The sequence below is a fragment of the Meles meles genome, chromosome 7 (genome assembly GCF_922984935.1).
Source record: "Meles meles chromosome 7, mMelMel3.1 paternal haplotype, whole genome shotgun sequence".
Lineage (NCBI taxonomy): Eukaryota > Metazoa > Chordata > Mammalia > Carnivora > Mustelidae > Meles > Meles meles.
This window is the reverse complement of record NC_060072.1, coordinates 8448349-8470253: the sequence shown is the minus strand read 5'-3', so window position 1 is coordinate 8470253 and position 21905 is coordinate 8448349. Positions and strand designations below refer to the sequence as shown.

The 21905-nt window shown below is 47.8% G+C and overlaps 1 protein-coding gene across 2 annotated transcripts in view; it reads left to right on the top strand.

The window, feature by feature from the left end:
• GRAP2 (GRB2 related adaptor protein 2) overlaps positions 1 to 21905 on the top strand; it is a 63883-nt gene that overhangs the window by 29351 nt on the left and 12627 nt on the right. For both annotated transcript variants that reach the window (XM_046014029.1, XM_046014030.1), the window contains exons 2-3: positions 13657 to 13748; positions 20526 to 20617. In XM_046014029.1, the coding sequence (XP_045869985.1) occupies positions 13671 to 13748; positions 20526 to 20617 (170 nt within the window). In that variant the 5' untranslated portion in view covers positions 13657 to 13670. The remainder of the gene's footprint in view (positions 1 to 13656; positions 13749 to 20525; positions 20618 to 21905) is intronic.

Sequence of the window (21905 nt, the reverse complement as noted above, 5' to 3'; positions counted from 1 at the left end):
ATATTCACTTCCCCATGCAAACCATAACCTTCACAGGGACACCTAAAGGCTTCATTCCAAGACCTCGAGGCTCATGCCACAAGTTGGCCCACTCCCCAGTTTTTATGTCAGAGACCCTGTAGGGCAAGCATTGTGTGAGATAAAAGGCAATGGGCAGAACAGAGAGGACAGGGTGGAAAGGTCAAATGACTCCTTGCCATCATTTTTAACCATGCACCATCTACCCCTGTGAGATTTTTGTGGACAAGGTAAACATTTGGGATACAGTTATGCTAGAAAACTTACACTAGAGAGATGCCTGGGTGGCTCAGTCACTTAAGTGTCTGCTTTCAGCTCAGATCATGATCCTAGAGTCCTGGGATTGAGTCCTGCATCAGGCTCCTCAATCGACAGAAAGCCTGCTTCTCTCTCTGCCTGCTGCTCCCCCTGCTAGTGCTCTCTCTGGCAAATAAATAAATAAAATCTTTAAAAAAAAAAAAAAGAAAGAAAAAAGAAAACTTATACTAGAAAAGTTGTCTGAAATTCAAGTTGAACTGGGTATTCTGTACTTTATCTAGCAAGCCTACCTAGTGACGGATACATTTTTTCACTCATTCTTCCTGAGAGCCAGTCTCTCGGTCACTGCTAGCTGTTGAGGAATATGCATAAAGCACGGTAGCTAGCCGGCACGAAGGGCCCGACGTATGGCCCATACTAAGTATTTTAGATGGATATCTCAAATATCCAGATATCTTCACAAGAACATGAAGGCAGGCACTATTATTATTATTATTATTATTATTATTTTAAAGATGAGAAATATGAGACTCAAAGACATGAAGTAACTTGCTCAGGATCACCCAGATAGCCAGTGGTACAGCCAGCATTTTGGAGCCATTTTGGACTCCAAAAGGTCAGGTGCTTGCCCACCTCACTGAACGAGGCGGCAAGGGGTAAATACAGTGAGTCCCCCAGGAGAATAAGTGAGCACGAGAGCATAGGGCGTGACAAGGGCAGACATTGAGTAAGGCTTAGAAGGGGCGGTTGCAGTTAGACTTGATGTCTTTGTTTCTGTTAGAAAAGTGTGCCCCTAACTTTAGGCAGATGCAGCCCCACCTCAGGATTCCCAAAGCTTGATAGAAGAGCACTGGTTGGATTTTAACCCCCACTGCAGCCTCAGCCACGGACCTTTGTGCAGTAAACAACCTGCACAACTGTACATAGTAGCCTGAGTTAGGTGGCAGAGGGAGGACAGGTGTAGAGGTGACGATGCAAAGGGAGTGCTTAGAGAATAATGAAAAGCTATCCTAAGGCATGTGTGCTCGGGTGTACGGTATTCTGAAGTCTGTTCAGAGAGATGTGTTGGGGAAGAGATTGTTAAGGCCTGAAATGGCAAAAGGAGAGTCTTGAGTGCATCTGGGAGTAGCATGACAACATGGCATTCACAAATTCTAAATGGAAAAATGAGTCTCAGAAAGTGTGTGCCAGAAAGCTTCAACGTACAGGAGTCCCTTCTCCAACAAGCAAGTGTGATGGGAGGGGGTGGAGAATGGGGGCACGGGAGAGAAGGCGACAGCAGCCTATTTAAAAGACATAAAAGGAAACTCAACGGGCTAGGGAAATGGACAAGGAGTGGGGAACAGACGACAAAAAAAGAGGGCAAGTGAGTGAAAAGACGAATTTCTTCCACGTTGGATTTCCCCAAGCATGATCCTGAAAGCGTTGCTGACCCTGTTCTGGTTTATGTTATTTTCCTATAAGGTTATTAAACTGCCATTTAAGCACAGACACAGCCCAGGTTGATCTCAGCAAGGCATTTGGTTGCATTTTTCATGAGACCCTAGAGAAGAAAATGCCGAAGAACGCGGCAGAGTGATAACTACTTCATCTGGTGGGTTTGGAGCCGATGCTGAGAGAGCGCTGATGAATACGTTCGTGGCGACCTAGAGGGAGTCATTAGGTAAGAGACTGAGTTCAGAGATATAACCAGTTTGCTTATGATCACACAGCTGGTGAGTGAGGGAGTCAGGACTCAAGCCCAGCTCTGCCTGACTCCAAAGCCCACGTCCCAGTTATGAAATAAAGACCAAAATGGCATTAAGCTTGCTTGTGAGAAAAGAGTCGGGAGACACACCAGAGGGGAGGAATACAAATCCGTGCCCAGACGAATCATAATGGATGGAGGAACTGGCCAGCGAGGACCAAAACAAGATCAAAATAATAAAGATTAAGTTTGAACCTCACATCTTGGCTCCCAGAAGCCTCTTGCAGATGCGAAGTAGAGGGGCCTGGCGTGACCCCTCCTCGCGCTGGGGAACATTTGTTCTTTCGTCCCAGTGCCTGCTGTCGAACCCAGAACGGCCAACAGGGTAACAGTGTGAAAACTCCGCTGTGCAGAGGAAGTGATTGAACAGTGCTCTTGCACTGAGCCCCGCTGAGACCGTTTCTCGAATATGGAGCTGACTTCTAGGTAACACGTTTTAAGAAGAACATGGACAAACTGTGACATCACCTGAAGGAAATGACCCGGAGAGCAAGGGGTCTGAGTCTCGTCCCATGGAGGATGGTGGAGGAGCCAGGGATATAGTCAAGGCTTAGAAACAAGAATTTGCAACTTGCAAGCGTCATCTTCATGCATTCAATTTCTTTTCCTCCTCAGGGCAGAATTCAGACTGAAATTTACAGTGAGACATTTGGTTCGATAGAACCAACTCACCAAGCTGCTTAGCTGCTTCCGGTTCCATCTTCCCTATGATCGTTCTCCATCACCTCAATAAATTAAGAAAAGACAACTTTCTGGGTCACCCCCAACTTGGAGAGCCTAAGGTTTAGGGGATCAAGACTGGCAGTTGAAAAGGAGACTACCTTAAGCAAAGCAAAGACAGGTGTTCCTCAGTTCAAGCGAACTCAAATCATGACCTAAATTTCCAAAATAGATAAGAATATTATAACTGTTCATCTGATGGAAATAATGTGGGACAGCAGCTTTCTAGTACCTTTATGGGGTGACTTGATACATAAAAATGTAATTACCTCCAGTGAACGAGGGATAGATATATTGAATGAAGCCAGGTAAACTGTTGTATGGGTTAACGTCCACTTTGGCAAGCTCTGAGACCTGTGAACTAAAAAATGACCCGCATTCCAGTAATAATTGGAGGCCCGGGAATATAAGTAAAAGTGACAAGAAGATTGAAACAGCTGTGGTCACGGAGTCATCTACTCTCTGGTTTTGTGCTCTACCCGAGTAAGAATTAAGGTGGCACAGGGTACAGATGTCGAGAGAAGGAAGAGAGGCTGCTGAGCAGCCTTGTCGCTTTGGGGGAGATGTTACGGCCCTGGTGACAACAGGGCAAGAAGACAGAGGCTTTCGTATATATGTATATGTATATATATATATATGATAAATGAGCCAAGCGTTCAGAGCCCGAATCAATAAACACAAACATGAAATGAACAGACGGGAAGAGAAGGAAAAGAGAACATGAAGGCACCATAAATTCCTGGTGATATATTTGAAGAAAAATCATGATGTGAATAGAAATTAGAAAGTGTAGTGGGGAGAAAAAAAAGAAGCCTGGGGATTTGCAAAATGTCTGTCTGTCTGTCTCCTTCCTGCTTCCACTCACATCCACCGCTACCTCCTCCCGCCCTTCTCGTCGGGCTCACTGAATAATTTCTGACCGGGCGTGCGTCTGTCTTTAATGCTTCATTCTCATTTGGATTTCGCCAGCAGGATTCATGGTGTTTCTGTCGACAATTTTCATTGCTTTAGGGAACAATCAGGAGAGCACAAGAAAATGGCAAGAGGTATCTCAGTCTGGCAGTGGAGTGGGGCTGGGTGGGCTCTTCCTGTTTCAGTTCTGTCACTGTTTTTTGGGGTTGATGTTTTTATGGTGTCATTTCAGTAAGAAAAGTGTAGAAGGTGTAAAAACAAAAAGACTTGAGGTACACTTGTTCTAACCAGATTCGCGGTAAGTCACTGGCATTTAGAGGAGAAAGAAAAAGAGCTCTGAACAAAAGCAGACTAGATTGTGAGGAATGTGGATGCTGCGAGAGGTTAGAAACCCACGACCTCGGAAGACAGAAAGAGAGAGCAAGACAGGAGCCAAGGGAAAGGCAAGGAGAAGAAAAGCCGCGTGTAGGTTTATTAACTGAAATTGCTTCCATTTTGGCAAATGGGCTTAAAGCTTGTGATTGCTTCGTCTGAGGTCAGCTGGGTTTATTGCAGACGTTGCCTTCTTAGACCAAGGAATAATGGGCTTGGATTTTGTGGCTATGAGAGAATTGTGCCCATCAATTTCTTGGTTGAAGGACGGCTGCCCAGGGAGGTGCAGGGGACCCCGAGCTCATTAGTCATTATCCTGAATGAGTGCAGGAGTTTCATTTTTGCTCGTACTGGACAGGCAGTGTGGTGAAGGGAAGAGAGCACAGCCTCAGGGGCGAGCAGACACAGACAGTAATCGCGCCCCTCCGTTTCCCGGCTATAAAATGGGCGTGGCGGTCATGGTCGTACTGGTAATAATGATCATAATCATAATCGTGTCGCAAAGTGCATGCGAAGCTTTTGGCCCATGATAGATCACATCAGTACATGGAACTTGGGCTCAGCTGGCTCTTATCTCTAGACTTGGGTGAGGCAGACAGACGGTAAAACTTGGAAGCCAGATCAGTTTTGTTTCTCAGCCTTCCGTCTCCCCACTGCCCTTTGGTTCATGCTGTCTTTTGTCTCTACTGACAGGATTGTCTTGATGACAACACGATGCTTCCTACCTTCTGAAATTGCTGCAGCCAGGACTCCATAGGGAGTAGAGAGAAGCTAGCGTTCCCCGGGAAGGGGGTATATGCTTGGTGGATTTCTGAAAAATGGGATTTTGAAACTGTTTTCTCTACAAGAAAGGAGAGTAGATAGAGGAGAAATGACCGGGGAGACACTGAACTGTCGAACACCAAGGATGAGTGGGGCATTCCACACCCTGTCCCCGGCCACACTGGGAATGAGCGTTATTATCTGAATTCCTTTTTTTTTTTTTTTTTAAGATTTTATTTATTTATTTGACAGAGAGAAATCACAACAAGGCAGAGAGGCAGGCAGAGAGAGAGAGAGAGAGGGAAGCAGGCTCCCCGCTGAGCAGAGAGCCCGATGCGGGACTCGATCCCAGGACCCTGAGATCATGACCTGAGCCGAAGGCAGCGGCTTAACCCACTGAGCCACCCAGGCGCCCCTATTATCTGAATTCTTGATGCAAAACCTGAGGCACAGGGGAGGTAAGGTTCCCCAGCTAGCAAGGAAGCAGCAGAACTGAGATCTGAAACCAGGTCTGTCTGACAGCCAGGTCTGTGCCCCACCACTGTGCCTGGGAACCTCGCGTTACAGAGAATGGCAAGTTAGAGAAAAAAAGAATAGAAGTTGCTTGAGTTGGAGAGAACATAGGCATTACACTGAAAGAAAAGGATATTCTTCTTTTTGAGGACAAGTGAAATTTTATATGATGTGCTTTGAACTTGGGTGGGGGGGCGGGGAAGAGAGGCACCCAGCTGGCTCAGTCAGTAGAGCATGCAACTCGATCTGGGGATTGTGAGTTTGAGCCTCATGCTGTGTGTAGAGACGGCATAAAAAAAAAAATCTTAAAAAAAAAAAGTTTCATTTGATATGCCAGACTGGCGTTGATTACAGAAGAGTGAGATGATAAGAAACCAGAAGAAGGAAGAGCAAATGACTCTCTGTCTTGGGCATCATTCAATTTAGAAGGCAGGGAAGGAGAGGGGACCTATGCAGGGACAGTCCCCTGATTTGTCTCCAGCTTCTTCTACTCCCTTCTCCTTGCCCTCCCTCCCACCCCAAAACAAAAAACCTTAAGCAGGAAAAGAGGAGCTAATTTAAAAAGAAGAAAACATCCTTGAGACCTGATCCACAGTGATAAGCAATTTGATTAAATAAGGATATAAGAGATTTATAGTTGTGTTAAGTTTGTCTGTATGTCTTTGGAATATATTTATTTGGCTTCCAAACCTAAAACAAGTGCCTTCTAGCTGAGGAGATGATTCCCACTTAGAAAATAGGGAGATGGGGCGCCTGGGTGGCTCAGTGGGTTAAAGCCTCTGCCTTTCGCTCAGGTCATGATCCCAGGGTCCTGGGATCAAGCCCCGCATCAGGCTCTCTGCTTGGCAGGGAGCCTATTTACTCCTCTCTCTCTCTGCCTGCCTCTCTCCCTACTTGTGATCTCTATCTGTCAAATAAATAAATAAAATCTTTAAAAAGAAAATAGGGAGACATCTCCAAGGCAAGACCGAAGGGTAGATCAAGACCCTAAGCGGTTGGTAGAGGGTCAGCAGGAGGTGCACCAGTAGAGACAGCAACCCAAGGTCATGGTGCATATAAGCAGCCGCAGCAAGGCGCTTACTGAACCTGAGACCCTCCTGCCCATGTCTCAACTCTTGCTCCAGGACCCACTGCCCATTCGCTACCTGTCATCAGAGACAGCTCTGTGCTGCTTTCTGCAGAAATGAAGCAGCCAGAGGATGACTGCGATGTGGGAAAGACTCCTGCAGGGGAGATGGGACACACTCTGAAGGCTTCTTCCTAAGCCACTTCCTCCTGTCCCCAAGACTGGCGTCAGCAGATCAACTGCTGAGGAATTGCTGTTCTCAGACTTGGACAGGCTGCGGAGGGCCCCTCTAGTTCCCCGTGTTCGCCCCTGCCGGTTGTGCCGGGGGAATTTATGCCTTCCCGGGGCTTTGCAGGGGGAAACAATGAGTCACCTCGGGATGAGAGGAAAATAAGAATGTCTCGTGTGTGCAAAATCATTTCAAATGGACGCTTTTAGAGGGTACTAAAATCTCAGCCAGCTAGCCAGAAATGGTTTGGTGAAATATGGTCCACTTGTCTTTGCTTGCTTTGGTTGCAATAAAGTCAGAAATGTTTATATCCCATGGAGAGGACACCTGTGGAAACAGGCCAGGTCCTCCTTAGAGGGCTATTAATTCCCCTGAGATCCTGAACCCAGAAAGAACTGATGCCCAATGTCTGACTGGGGAGGTCTAGATAAGCGAAGGAGCTGCTGGTCGTAAATCTTTGAGAGCAGAGGCCCCTGATGGCCATTCCCAAGTCCATGGCTATCTGCAAGCTGGTGCCGCCATGACTCAACCCCCACTTCACCCTCTACGTGTGGCCACAGATCCGAGTCTCCAGAGAAACCAGAAGGAGGATCTTACTAGAATAGGATTTGAGGGTTTCTATTTTAAAGGGATAAAGTTATTTTAAAAAGTTACATTTTAAAGGGATGAGTTAGAAGTAATTCAGGAGCAGGCACAGTAAAGGAACGTGTATACCGTGTTAGACATTCAGCGAGAAGGTTAACATTTCCGACATGGCCAGCTGATTAAGAGATATTCTGTAAGCAGGGATTCTGATGGTGTAGACTAGAGCCAAAGTGCTGCCCTTTGAAAGCCCAAAATGAAGAAAGGCCAGCCCTTGGTTTCTTGGCCATGCTCAGGCTTTTTCTTCCCTTCTTCTTTTACTTTCTTTTCCAGGATAGATTGATTTGGGTCCCCGGAAGAATATTTAAGCAACAGCCAACAGGTGAATTATAGGTAGTTGCCCATCCTAAGCTTACAAATTTTCAAGGAGGGCCATCTATGTCCTTTCTTGGTGTCCTGTTCCCATGTCCAATGTCCAGGAAAAGGTGATAAACTAAAGCAAAGAGTCTCCAGCCACAGCTGTAGGGTTCAGATAAGAAGAAAAGCACACAGGAGGGATTTCGACATAAATCATTAACCTAGAATCAAAAGCAAGAGTGAGGGACTCATCACTCTGAGATGCCTGGGACCAGGTATGTTTCCAGGATACTCGGGGAATTAGAGCAGCAGAATACGAGCAGGAGCCAATGACTTCCAGTTCTTTCCCAGTGAAGTCATTCTGTATTGTATGGGCTTTAGACTCCTTGAAATGTTAAAATATACATGCCCTAAAAACACATAAGAGACCAGGAGAACAATGGCCAAACAATGTCTAGATAAAGGTTGTGGGGACGCAAGATGCAAAAAAAAAAAAAAAAAAAAAATTTACAGGATGGACCCGACGTTTTAGGGTGCACCATTGCCCTCTGTTGGATTAAATAAATCAGACTTTTCGTGTGGGTTTGTGTTTTATTATCTCTGGCTGAGTTTGCGGAGACGTCAGGGCACCTTTGAGTGGGAAATTAATTCATCCTTGTAAATGGATCCTCTGCCTTCCCTGCGGAAATCAATCACAGTTGTAATTCTGATGGCAGGTCGCTTACCAGGTTTTCATTCACTCAGCATTTACTAAGTGCCTACTAAGCACTGGTTCGATATTGTAGGGAATCTAATCAGTAACACCAACCCCTGCTACTGTTTAGGGAACACCTACTGTGCGCCTGCGTCTCTACACTCCGGAACGCACAGCACCCCCGTGAAATAGATGTGGTCACTGCTGTCTAATGGACAGAGCAACAGGACACTTGGAAAGCGAATGGCCCATCTTGGATTTAAATCCAGGCCTATATACTCTTAAGCCCACACTCAGTCCATGAAGCTACAGCTCTTGCCCTCAGAAAGTTTCCAGGCTGCTAGGGAAGAAAGATACAGGTATAAGGGTCTCTACCAGGGGTCCACAAACTACGGCCAGAAGGCCCAATTCCACCCATCACACGATTTTGCTTCGTGGCATGTAAAAATTATGTGAAATTCAGATTTTAGTGTCCATAAATAAAGTTTTCTTGGAAGCCTGCTACACCCATTCAGTACTCTTTTCAGGCTGCCTTCCTGGCTACAGCGGCCCAGTTGAGTGGCTGTGGCAGAGACACAGCCCACAAAACCCAAAACATTTACTCTCTGCTCCTTACAGAAAGGGTCTGATGGCTCCTGTTCTGTACTCCAAGGCAGACCGCTATCTTTCAATAGGAGAGGTGTTTAAAAAGCGTTCTGGGACTTAAGAAGAGAGGAAACTAACATGTATTTAACTCACAGTGAGAGGCGCTAGAAGGATATACAGGTGTGCTCTGTTTTAAGACGCATAGATGCATGAAAACCCAGATTTTAAAACAGATAAATTAAAAGGTAGTTATTTGCATAACAAATTTTCCTTTTCATTTTGTAAAAGGGATGCACCATGGGGTTCCTTTATAGAATGAGCCTCTATAATGTGTGCTAATAAGATGCCACTTACAAGTACTCTATCCTTAATAACTTTTCAAGAACATATCCATTGTGTACAGTGAGGCTTCCCTACAATCTTTTTTTGTTGTTGTTCCTGGCGGGGAAGGTTTCCTACTTCAGAAAAGTAATGGAACTGACCTTGTCAATTCAGGGTGGGGAGTAAGCGCTCTGCCTTCTCATTAACTCCAGGAGGGGCTTTGCCTTCGACTAGAAAGGCTGTGGGTTCCGAATGTCCACATTATATGAAGTTAAAGTGCCGGGAGAATTTTACATTTTTAGCCAAGCTCCTCTCCATAGCTGCACTCAGAGTCCTTTTGTGTAAATTCCTCACTGTTCTATCACGGCATTTCAGACACAAGATAAATTAATAAAAATTACATTTGTTGTTACCATCTTGATAAAATGCTAAAGCATTATTTATAAAGAGCAGTGTTTTTCTCTAAAAATAAAACAGCTGAACCGAATTACAGTGTAAATGGGTGCAAGTCACATAATATCTAAATTCGAGTTCTCCCAGGCCAAATAGGAGGCGGTGGTGCCGCCAATTGGACGTAGGACCCAGCTCCTTCCCTCTTTGGGTCCTGAGCCTGAATCTTCCAACAGCTTCGTGGTGTTACGCAATTGCTCTTTTTCAGAGATGCGTAAAACGGAAGCCTCGACTATTCATAGCCAACTTAGGAGGAGCCGAAATCTTTCAAGAAGTTTCCTGCCTGGTACGATTTTGAGGGTAACTACGTGTTTCTGAACGCATCCAATGAATCTGGATTTCACATGGCGGCTCTTTTAAAAGAGCTGTCTCGCAGCTTTTGTTTTTGTCCTCGGTGGTGACTGTATTTTAGAAGTAGACAAACATTCCTGGTATATAAGCCTGAATATTTTTCAGGTTTTTTGTTGTTGTTGTTGTTGTTTTGTTTTGTTTTTTGGTGGTAAAAGGAGCTTAAATGGAAATGCAGGGGCAGAGAAAACCATGCCTGGGAAAGTCCTGTGCGGTGTTGCCAAATGGCGCAGCAGAACTGTGTCACGGGGCTGCTAATGGATGTGGCACGCAGTTCGTGAAGGGGCAAAGTGAGAGAGACGCAGGGGGAGGGTGAGAAGCAGAACCAATGTTAAGGGCAGGAGCCCTGCATGATTCTGAGGTAGGATTCCTGGACAAACGGCATTGGCAACAGGGTCAGGGTGGACGGGGGAGGCGGCTTACCTGCCCCTGGACACAGTCACTTGCCATTCACGTTCTGTAGCCGGCAGCATTTCAGCCATTTCTGAAGCGGATCCCTGGATGGAAACGCACATTTAATCCGTCGGTGAGGTTCTTTAAAGAGATGTCTCTGGTCATCTCCCCCTGAGGTCAGGAACACTGTAACTGCACACAGCAGCTAGAAAGCTCCATTGCATTCTTGAACTCAAGCTGGCTCACTTTCTCCCCGGCCCCTGCCCTTTTCTCTTCTGTCTTGGAATTATTGGTACTATGTTTTTTAATATAATATATTAATATATACATAATAGAAGGTACAGACTATAAAACAAATGGATAATACGGAACAAAATATGTTAGTTCAGTTTTCTTTTTCCCTGGTGGTAGTTTAAAAGTTTTCAAAATTAAGACTAATGGATATAGAAAAATGGGATGTAAATTTCCATGAATTTTTATGATCAAACAGAAGACAGACCCCTGGGGCTTGGCACTGCTATTAGGGAAGCAGGGAATGGTAAATTCAAGGGGTGAAATTTGCAAAGCCCTGGGTTTCGAATGAAAATAGAACATACTCCACTCCCCCTGAACATCTCCCTCCTACCAAACAGCATCTGAGCAGATTTCATTTCACAAGTGGAAATGGGAAATGGGACGCACACACATTTTTTTCAAAGTGATTTCATGAAGAGTGGGCCTGTTTAATTGGGTTTTCAGAGCCAGGATTAATATTATAAACTAGGGAGTTCTGTGATGTGCCCATGAAGTTGGCTTTGCCATACCACCTGCCTGCTGGGAGAAGGCAGAGGAAAGAGCCGCTTCTCAGAAGCCATGCTGCTTCTGCCTCGGCCTCCTCACCGAGGTAACACCCGACCAGCCCGTACCAAGCACCCAGGCTGCATCCAAGCTACACGTAACATACAAAAGATCTTCCCAAGCTCAAGGTCACATCTAGAGCTTGCCTGGATATTTTTTCAACCCTAATTTACGTGATTTTCTAATATGTTTAGCATTTGCCCTCCCTTGTCTCCATCCTGCTTATTAAGGTAAATTTGCATAGAAATGGGATCTTGGATTTCAGGACCATTCACCTGACACTTGCTCTCCTGAGGTGACCAGTATCTGCTGTGGATACCGTGACGGTGACCCGCAGACACCACATCTTCCCACAAACCCAAGGCAAGGGCCTTAATTAGGGGAGGCTTTTCATGTTAAAGCCACGAGGTGAAGCAAATCATCAAAAGCATTTAGCACTCACCAAGGAGGGCAGAATACTCTTCCTGTCGAGTGGGCCATCCAAGGTCACAGTTTTAATTTGCCTTAGATGGACAGATCCTGAAGAAAGGGTACAAAAATTATATATGTATTTTTGTTTGGAAATAAATTTTGGATGTTGATAAAGCTCAGACAATTAACTCTTACATTTTACTTTGGCTCTTGAAATATTTTTTGCTTAATATCTACCTTCAGGATGGATAACCGTCATCTTTATAAATTGACTTTAGATGACTAAGCAAAGGTGGAAAATCAGAGAACCGAGGCCGTTGCTGTGACCACAGGAGCAGTTGGCTTTAATCCCCCGATCTCTGTGTCCTGCACCCTCCCACTGGCAGCCACCCTCTTCATTTACCCAAATCTTGTCCCTTGGGTGGAAATTCCCACTGAAAGTATGTTTGTGGTCCTGGTTTACTCGTTACCGAAAGTCATTGGGTGTGAGGTGACTAACCAAAAGGGTTTCAGACTTAGCCAAATTCTGATAAACATAAATGCCAAACAACAGCTTCCAAGACTGTCCTAACAGCAAATTGTCTTAGCAGAGAACCGGAGGATTTGCGGGTCAGGGAGAATGAGCACCAAATCTCAGAAAGGGAAGTTCATTAAAGTTGGGAGAAATCAGGAGAAAACTTGGGCTGCTTTTGGCCAGGCTACCTTTGCTGAGGATAAATCCATTCCATACAATTATTTTTTTAAGGATTATTTTTTTATCTGTTTAGAGAAAGAGAGAGAGAGCATGTGCGCAAATGTGCGCACAGCGGTGGGGCAGAGGGAGAGGGAGACTCCATGCCCGGTCCTGAGCCTGACGTGGGCCTTGATCTCACGACCCTGAGATCATGATCGGAGGAAAATCAGGAGTTGGAGGCTCAACTGACTGAGCCTCCCAGGTACCCCTATTATTAGTTGAATATTATGATCCCCACTTTACAGATGAGAAAACTGAGACCCCAAGAGATTTAGTTATTGCACAAAATCATACAGCTTGTCACCAACAAAAGCAGGACTCTTTCTTACAGACATGCTTCAGTGTCTCCTGAAAAAACCCAAAAAACAAAAACAAAAACAACCCCAACTCTATTTCATTTGTAGGCTAACTTTTTTACTTTACATAGGCCTCGTGTATTGCTCGGGGTGGGGGGAGGAATAATATTTTAACTTGATGCAGAAGTATTAGAATGAGGGGCGCCTGGGTGGCTCAGTCGTTAAGCATCTGCCTTCAGCTCAGGTCATGATCCTAGAGTCCTGGCATCGAGCCCCGCATCGGGCTGCCTACTCAGCAAGGCACCTGCTTCTCCCTCTTCCACTCCCCCTGCTTGTATTCCCTCTCTCTCTGTCAAATAAATAAATAAATAATCTTTTAAAAAAAAAAAAAAGAAGTATTAAAATGAAATTTTTCAAATTGTACTTGGCATAGACTCTAATAATGAAACAAGGAGGCTGACTAAACGAGTCCCCTGCCTCCAGAACCAGAACTCCGTTCCATTCTCAAGCCATGTGGAAGGACGCTGCGTTCCCCACTGGCCGATGCTGCCTAATTCTCTTAAATGATTCAGATGTAAAAGAGAAAATGGCATCTGTCTAATTAACACTGCCTGGTTAAATATAGCCGCCAAGGGACAGCCTCAGGGCGATGTTTACAGAACAGCCTTTCCAGCCCCTCGAGCCTCAAGTTAGAGATGATAGCGAGTCTTCCCAGTCTTCCGTCCTTATCAACCGGAAACAGCGATGCCCGCAGACGGGGTGACAGGCCAGGCAGGCAAAGGGAGATGAAAGGAAGGGGAAAGGCATTGCCGGCCTCTGTTCCCTGTTCCTGGCGCATGGGGATTCAGGGAAGAAGGGGAAGCACATCCTACAGGCTTCCCTCCCGCAGCAATTTCCCGGATCTGAAAGTCCTCCCGGTGGGCCTGGGCCTCCCTCTCAGGCCTGGAGGCCTTGGGCCAGGCGCCTACCACCTGCTCAGCCTGCCGCGCGGCCCGCTGCTCTGCTCTCTCCTCTGGCCAGAGAGCATAATGAGAATGTTGCTTGTCTCCCAGCTTCACGTCGGGACATGGAAGCCATCGCCAAGTTTGACTTCACCGCCTCAGGAGAGGACGAACTGAGCTTTCACGCTGGAGATGTTCTGAAGGTGGGTGCTGTGGGGCCCCCTGGGGCGCCCTGGGGCATTTAGGTTACTATGATCTGGTCCCCAAGTTCACTAACGACCCATGCCTTTGTTTCTTAAGAGCTACACACAGTTCCTTTCAAAAAGAGAAGTTCACGTCCATCAGAAGGGCTCGTTCTGAGCTCCCCGCCCCCACCCCGGGCTCCCGTTAGCAGGCTGGGCGGTGGACTGAAGTCGCCAGCCTTGTCTTGAGATGCTTGTGGTCTGGAGAGGGGAAGAAAGCCATGGAAGAGCTCTGACAGATATTCTCGTCTAAGTGCTCGGGGAGCGCAGGTGAGGGAACAAGTGGCCCCGCCTTGCAGAGACAGGGCGGCAGGAACTTGGTGTTAACCAGGGAGGCTGAGTTGGACTTGGACCTTGAGCTCAGTGGTGGGGGTGAGGGTGGACACTCAGTGAGCTTTGTGAGGAACTTAACAGGCAAGTGCCGGGAGACAGCCCGGGAAAGACAGCTGGAGAGGACATGGGCCAGCGGAGCCCGTGCACAGAAGCCCCATCAAGGACGCCCTAGAACTTGCCTAACACCCACACTTGAGCTGTAGTGGCTGCTTGCAGGGCTGAAGAGGCCTTGGACTTCCACATTCCCCGCACCGTACTTAACAGGCTCAAGTCCTACATCTTAGGCCCTGTTTGGAGCAAAACACAAGCCCTTACACAGGCCCTCTGAGGAGTCTGTGATGTTCATGCCCCCCCCCCCACCTTGCCGCAGAGCCCCCCCCCCCCCCAGAAATCCCGACCCTTGGTCCTCAGCAGCCCACGTGAACCTTCTCAGACTGCACAGCAGCACAGAGGCCAGGCTCTCCGTGAAAAAGTGCGCTTGCTATAGAGAGAACCTTGGCAGAACGGGACAGGGTGACTCAGAAAGTGTCCCTGGAGCACAGACCAGGTAGGAGGACCTAGTTTGGAACTTGAACACCCCCGGGACTCATCCTTCTAACTGTGGTCACCTTGCAAAGATCTAGTAATGAGTAATCAGTGCTGGAGCTTCTCAAGGTCGAAGTGTTACCTGGGCCACTGACCCAAGAAAAGGTGACCTTCACTTCTGTGGGATCTTACCAAGGTCGCAGAGGGATCTGCCTTGTCGTGAGCAGCCCCTCCCTTCTGTATGGGATATTGTGACCATGGGATTATCAACCACTATAGACTGTCCTCACTCTAGGGGCCAGGGGCCAACCCCACCCCTCATCTCCCATTGCAAACGGAACCTAATATCTGGCTCAAGGGTTTCCTATTCCTCTGAAAAGGAAAAGGAAAAAAAAAACCTTTCCTCCACTCTGCTTCTCAATCTACCTCCTGATTTCCTTCCTCTCCTTCGCTACTAACACTGGGAGACGTTCTCTGTGCTGGTGTCTCCACTTCCTCACTTCCCATTTACTCCACTGGAACTTTCTGGAATCTTCCTGTTACCCCCAACACTCCCTGTAAGCCCACCAGTGATCTCTCTTTTTTTTAATATATATTTTTTAAGATTTTATTTATTTATTTGACAGAGCCACAGCGAGAGAGGGAACACAAGCAGGGGGAGTGGGAGAGGGAGAATAGGCTTCCCGGGGAGCAGAGAGCCCTATGTGGGGCTCGAACCCAGCACCCTGGGATCATGACCTGAGCTGAAGGCAGACACTTAACGACTGAGCCACCCACGCACCCCACCAGTGGTCTCTTTAATGTGGACTGTAATGACCTTACTGAAGCATCTGTGGAATTTGACACTGTTAACTGTCCGTCTTCTGGATCTGAATGGGGTTCAGCCTCATTCCTAAACATGCACTCTGCCCTGTTTTTCTTTCTTGAGATCTCTTAAGCAATCCCCTTCTTCATGAGAGAGGGGTCTGATGTAGTAAAAAGCAGGAGTTTAGAGCTGGTAAATCTGAGTTTGAATCCCAGTTGACTAGCTGTGTGTCCTTGGGTGAGTCTCTCACCCCCTCTGAGCTTCACTGTCTTTATCCGTGGAGACCATATCTATTTTGCAGGGTTCTGGAAAGGATTAGAGGTAATGGCCCCAGCTCAAAGTGGATGTTCCATAAACGGTTGCCGTTATTTCAACATTACCATTCCTGCTGCCAATCAGACCATTGCCACAGCCCCTGGACTAACTTCATCCCCTCCTGTCTCTTACTCCTTAAACATACTACTCTCGGGAGGATCTTTCTGGAAGACAAATCAGGTCAGATCACTTCCTTACTCAAAAGCCTTCAGTGGTTCCCCATTACCAACTGACTGAAATTTAAGCCACCTTGTCCCACCCTCTTCTCTAACCTCACCAAGCTCTTGCCCATGAACGTGCACACACATGCACACCCACGCACGCACACACACACGTAAGTGCACACCTTTGTGTGGGCAGTGCCCCAGGTCACACTGCCATGTACACACCGCTGTGTCAGGTTCTCCGCGTGCTCCGAATGCTTCCTTCCTGCACACACGTATTTGACCACGCCTGCCTGGGAGGCCTCACTCCCTCTGCTCTCCCGGTGGCTCCAGCAAAATTAATCACTCCCGCTTCAGCTCTTCCACAGCTTTGCACACGCACAGGACACTGACGATCTCCCCTCCCATGGGCGTCATCCACGAGCAGCGGTGCCTCTGTGCCCTTGCGCACCCTCTACACCCGTCTCTCATCACAGCTCTTACCCTGCGGGATCCTGACCGCCAGCTCCCCCCTGTCCAAACCAGCAGAGAGTTGATCCTCCCTAACATTTGATGAATGAACAAGTGGTTGATTCCTCCACTGGTCTGTTTGCTCCCTGAGAGCAGAGCCATGCCCGGTTCATCTCTGTGTCTTCACAGCAGCGCCCCACACAAGTCCCCCAAGCACCCCAAACAGGTGCTCGGTGCCGATGGCTTGAATTGTTAAACTGCGTTTCTGCAGGCTCGTGTAGAAGTCCATCAGAAGGGCAGACCTCTCCTTCTTTTCAAATTCTGTCCCTTGCTGCTTAGCAGTGGAAAGGAAAGTGGAGAGGGGCCTGTTGGCTGCGCCCCACCGCGTGTCTGCATCGTGGTGGCTAGTGCTGTGCCTGTGGTTCTCTCCGAACCACCGCATCCCTACTCCGCCACTCCAGAGATGGGTCACGAGCCCCAAGATCTTGCAAGTGCTTCCAAAGGCGGCTGTTGACTGCCCCAGTAATCTACTCCTGGGATCTCTTTCCTCCTAGGCTTTTCCTGCTAAAAGACTAAACAGACTTTCTCACTAGAAGGCACAAACAATGTCTGACTAGCTCACCACCAACCCACCCACTCCAGACTGTGATTTCCCCAGGACAGAGGCCTCAGCTTCTTCATATCTGTATTCCCAGCACCTAAGTGCAAACAGCCGGTGCTCACTAGATGACAGGATGGCGAACAAGATGGTGGACGGGGAACTCCAGCCAGATAACTCGATCCCGCTTCTCCTGTGAGAGAAACATTTGACATCAGGAGCTGGAGGTTTCATGTTCGTGCCTCAACTCCCCCCCCCCCCCCCGCCATTCCCAGACCTGCAACTTCATACAGCACCGGACTTGCATTTCCCTCTGAAATTGGCCGGTCATTTTTTTAAAAAAGTCTCTTGACCCAGTCCATTTCTACGCGCTTCTGTAACGTGTCCAACTCAACTCCATTTCTTCCTACTGAAACAGTGACCTGAAAGCACTTAGAGTTAATCCTACGTCAATTAACTTCTCCAATACTTCAGATTTCTGCTCTGCCTCTAAGAGCTATAATTCCATCCAATTTTAAAATTCTCCCAACTGTACATTTTGTCCTCTTCCCACGTCTAACTTATTCTCAGGCCATGTAACCCAGAAAATTATTCTCGTAAGCAGCATTATAAGAATTAAGACACAGTAAGGTGAAGTCTAAAACCTCATGTGCTCAGACTGAACCCCTTGCTTAGGTTTTCATGATGGGGACAAGAGATAGGGGGAACCAAATAGGCAGAGAGATGAGAAGAACAGGAAATACGGGGCCCTGGGCCTACAGCGGCAGGAAGAAACCACCTCCCCCCAAACACTCTTCTTTGCAGAAAATGAGATTCTTTTAAAACCTTGCCTTCTATACACCATAAAAAGCCTGTAAATTCACCTCTCTGGGAACACGATCTCAGGCAGACGGAGCACCAGGTGGTGGGAGAAATGGCCGGCATTGTGGGATAATCTTTCAGTTGCTCCAGGAGGTAGATGGGTATGAGCCACAATTACTAAAATTACAGCTGGTTTCAGGTTGGAGAACTAAGTGACAAAGTTGGTTCTTACCGTGACGAGCCAATTTCCAATTGGCCTCTTTTCTCCCTGCTCACCTTGTACTTGACATTGGCTACCCAGCCAACATCACACTCCTGTGTGATGGGAGAAAGGAATTCCAAAGCCATATATTGGTGGGGGGTGGGGGCGGCGAAGGCATGGAGTGAAATGTCCTTATGTTCTTTGTGTGCCAAGTTTCCTAGTTCTTTTTCTGACCTAGATTTTCTGCTCCCCACCCGACTCTACCCCCCTCGGCGTACACATACCCACGCGTCCTTAGTGATACCAGCAGTCACATTTGATGTTAAAAACTATAAAGTTTTCTGTCCTCAGCAATTCTAGAACCCAAATATGGGACACACTTTTATTGCTTCAGAACAAGTGATTAAATTCAAAACATACACATATAATCCTTTAAAGAACTTATAAACCCTACCGTGTCCTTCAGAGCTGGAGCCCTCCCTCCTCAGAACACCACATTTTGCAGAATTGTGTTTTTAAAAACAGTGTACCCTTTCTGAAGGACTTCGAGGTACCAGGCCTCACCGGATCCTCACATCAGCTCTGTGAGGGGTTAGCTGGTTGTTACTGTCCCCATTTTTCAGGTGGCTCGTTGACTTGTCAAACGTCATACAGCTGGTGACAGGGCCGAGCTAGAAACCAGGTTTTCTCATTCCAAGCTCAGGGTGCTGGCCCCTTTCTTCCACCTCGGCGGTGACACTAGAAATATCGGTTAGTGAGCTCTCTTCATCTCTTCCCGTCTCTGGAAGAGAGAAACTTACGGGACCTGGACTTCAACTCCACCTGCTTTAGGATGACTCTCCAATCCCAAACGCCAGCCCCAACTTCTCTGCTGAGTCCAGACACACACCTTCAGCTGCTCGCCGAGCTTTTCTTCTCAGACGGTCCCAGGGGCAACTTGGATTCACCCACGTGCAGTCTGAGGCCTCCATGAGCCCTTCTTCAGACCCACTCCTCCTCCTGCACTTTCTATTTTAGCCAAGGTATCACCACCCACTCAGTCTCCCAAGGCCGAAATCCAGAGCCCTCCCAGAATCCCCTTCTCCCTCGGTTCGGAGAACAGTCATGCAATCCTGCACACTTTGCTTCCAGGTTCCTCTGAAAGAGCCCCTCGCCTCTGGCCAGCATGGCTACCCTGCCTTCCTAGACTTTCCCCCTGCAGTCTGTCTTCTCGCTCGGGCGTAGAACTCTTTCTGGGTTCTATTCTTACTGTGTTCTTTCCCTGCTCAGAACCCTTTAGCGGCCCCCCCATACATTTCAAGATAAAAGTCCAGACTTTTCTATGTGGGCCCCATGGCCTTGTGCCTCTGCTTTCCCCTGGCTCTGCCCCCAGGGGCCACAGTCTCAACAGCCGCCAGGCCTAGGCCTTTCGTTCCCAGAATGCACCCCACTTCCTCCCATCCCAGAAGTTCCTGCCCCAGCAGACTTAGCCTGGGTTAACTCCTTTCGTTGCCGGGGCAACCCCAGGCCTCTCCTCCAGGCAGTCTTCCCTACCCGTCTTCTGCTCTCCCCTTCAACATAGCACTTCCATCCAACTAAGGCATTGTCAGCTGCAGGAAGCAGAAACTTGAATACGGCTGAACCGGCCTGTAGGCTGATCACTCCTCACACAAAGTCCAGAAGTAGGAGGGCTCCCGCGTGGCTCACTGGGGCTCAATGACATCGTCAAGCGTCTTTTCATCGCTTGGCTCCGCCATCTCCATTCTTGTTCAAGTCCATGCCCCAGACTTTAGAAACATTCTCAGGGGGGGGATGAGGGCAAACATTTGTCTTTTAATAGTGAAACATTTTCTGAAATAACCAGAAGCCACATAGAACCAAATCTGGTGACTCATATGAGTAATCAAGGGAAGCGATAACATTTGGGGTCACAGTCAACGAAGGACCATATCACCATGAGACAGAACTTCTGGCTTTGCTCCAGATCTGGCGCTAAAAGCACGTTTAGAAAAGGCATCCCAAGTATCTTGAGTTATGTCCAAATTGTTTGTGAAACACATGGAGTGTGAACACAAAAAGTTACTGTTTTCAAAGCTGGCCCCACTGGATGTTTTAAGTTTTAATTGGCTTGTTTAAAGAAATAGGAACAAATTACATTTTTTAAAAGGTCCTTGGTTACCTGGCAGAGAAGAAGAAATCATGGGGTGGCCACTCCTGCCTTCCCAGCATTGGCTCAAATGTGGAGCATCGGGGGCCGAGATCTGGCCCCATGAATTTCCAGAATATGCAGAGAATCCCCCGAGTGCTGAGTCGGGGAGGCCACACCATGGTGGGGTTCCATGTGTGGGCGGAACCCATGGTCAGAAGTGCTCGGGGTCAAAGGAGCCAGATTTCAGAGAGAGACCTGTTGCCCCTGCGCTGGAGCGTCTGTGCGGTTCTCTTGGCCTTTTTCCCTCTAAATCCGAAAGAATGTTCTTTACCCTGGAGCCCTTTTTTTTTTTTTTTTTTTTTTTTTTGCTCTTTGTGTCCTCCCTACAGTCTCTGTCCTTCCTTCTCTTCCATGTAGATCTTAAGTAACCAAGAGGAGTGGTTCAAGGCGGAGCTTGGGAGCCAAGAAGGATATGTGCCCAAGAATTTTATAGACATCCAGTTTCCTGAGTAAGTATTTCCAGCCCGCTGACAGGGGCCTACCCACACACACTCCCCTTACTTTTTCAGCAGTCACTAAAATTATCTATGCATACCCAAGATACTGTCAAAACTGGTTGCCTCTGGAGAGGGAACCACGCCTCTGAAGGCCACGGTGGGAGGGAGATTTGCATTTTACTGCATTCCCTTTTGAATCTTACACCATGCCCATGGATCACCTATTTTAGGTTTTATAAGCCAAACTCATCTATAATTGCAATCACAGGGTTTCCGTGAGTTCCATCAGGGGCGCCGTTGGCCACCCCACGTCCAGAGCTGCTCCCTATGGGCAGATCCCCATTACCTCCTAAGGTCTTCATCCTCACCAGGGATCCCAAATAGCTTGCTGTCTTCCCTAAACCATGCTCAGATCCCTGAGAACCATTGGTGGGGAGAGGAAATTCCTTTCATCAAGAGGAAAAAGGAAAATAGAGGTTGGGTCTGGTTTGTCTTGAGAATTGACCGCAGCGGTTAGATAGAAATCCAGTCTCCGAGAGTCACTGTCTGGCTCAAAAGAGCGCAGGTCTGTCAGAAACCCAAAGTGGTCTTGGTGACTGGTCAGGTGCAGGAGCGTCACTCACCGTGAACCAGGGCAGGCCACTGAACCAGCAAAACAACCACCGACCTCAACCCTTGAGGCTGCCCTGTGATCTTCTACTGTTGTTAAAGATTTTATTTATTTGAGAGAGAGAGAGAAGCATGAGCAGGGGGAGGGAGAAGAGGAACACCCCGCCCGGCAAGGGAGCCCAGTGCGGAACTCAATCCCAGCCCAGGACCCTGAGATCATGACCTGAGGGGAAGGCAGACACTTAACCAACTAAGCCACCCAGAGACCCTTCTAGAAAACCACCTGCCACCCTCTTGCTCCTCAGACCTCCAGCCCCTCCCCCACAGCCCTTGTGGCTTGGGGCTCTTGCTTCCAGGGTCACTGGGACTGGAGGAAGCCACCAGAAAAGCCCCTCTACCCCAACCCCCCGCTGACTCACTGCATTCACCCTCCTCCTGCAACTGCGCTCAGACAAGGATGCCTTTCCTGCAGCTGTTTGGAAAGAATCGTCTGTTTCTAGCAGAAACTCCTCCGCCCTCTCTCACGCATCGGTTCTCTCTCTCTCTCTCTCTCTGCTGCGGTTTCTCCCACCTTCCCCCCCAAAACCCCCGAAAAACCAAAAAACAAAAATTCTTGATCCCAAGGCCCCTTGCAGCTACTGCTGTCCTTCCGGAGACTCGTCTGTCCTCTCATCTCTAACTCCTCCCCACC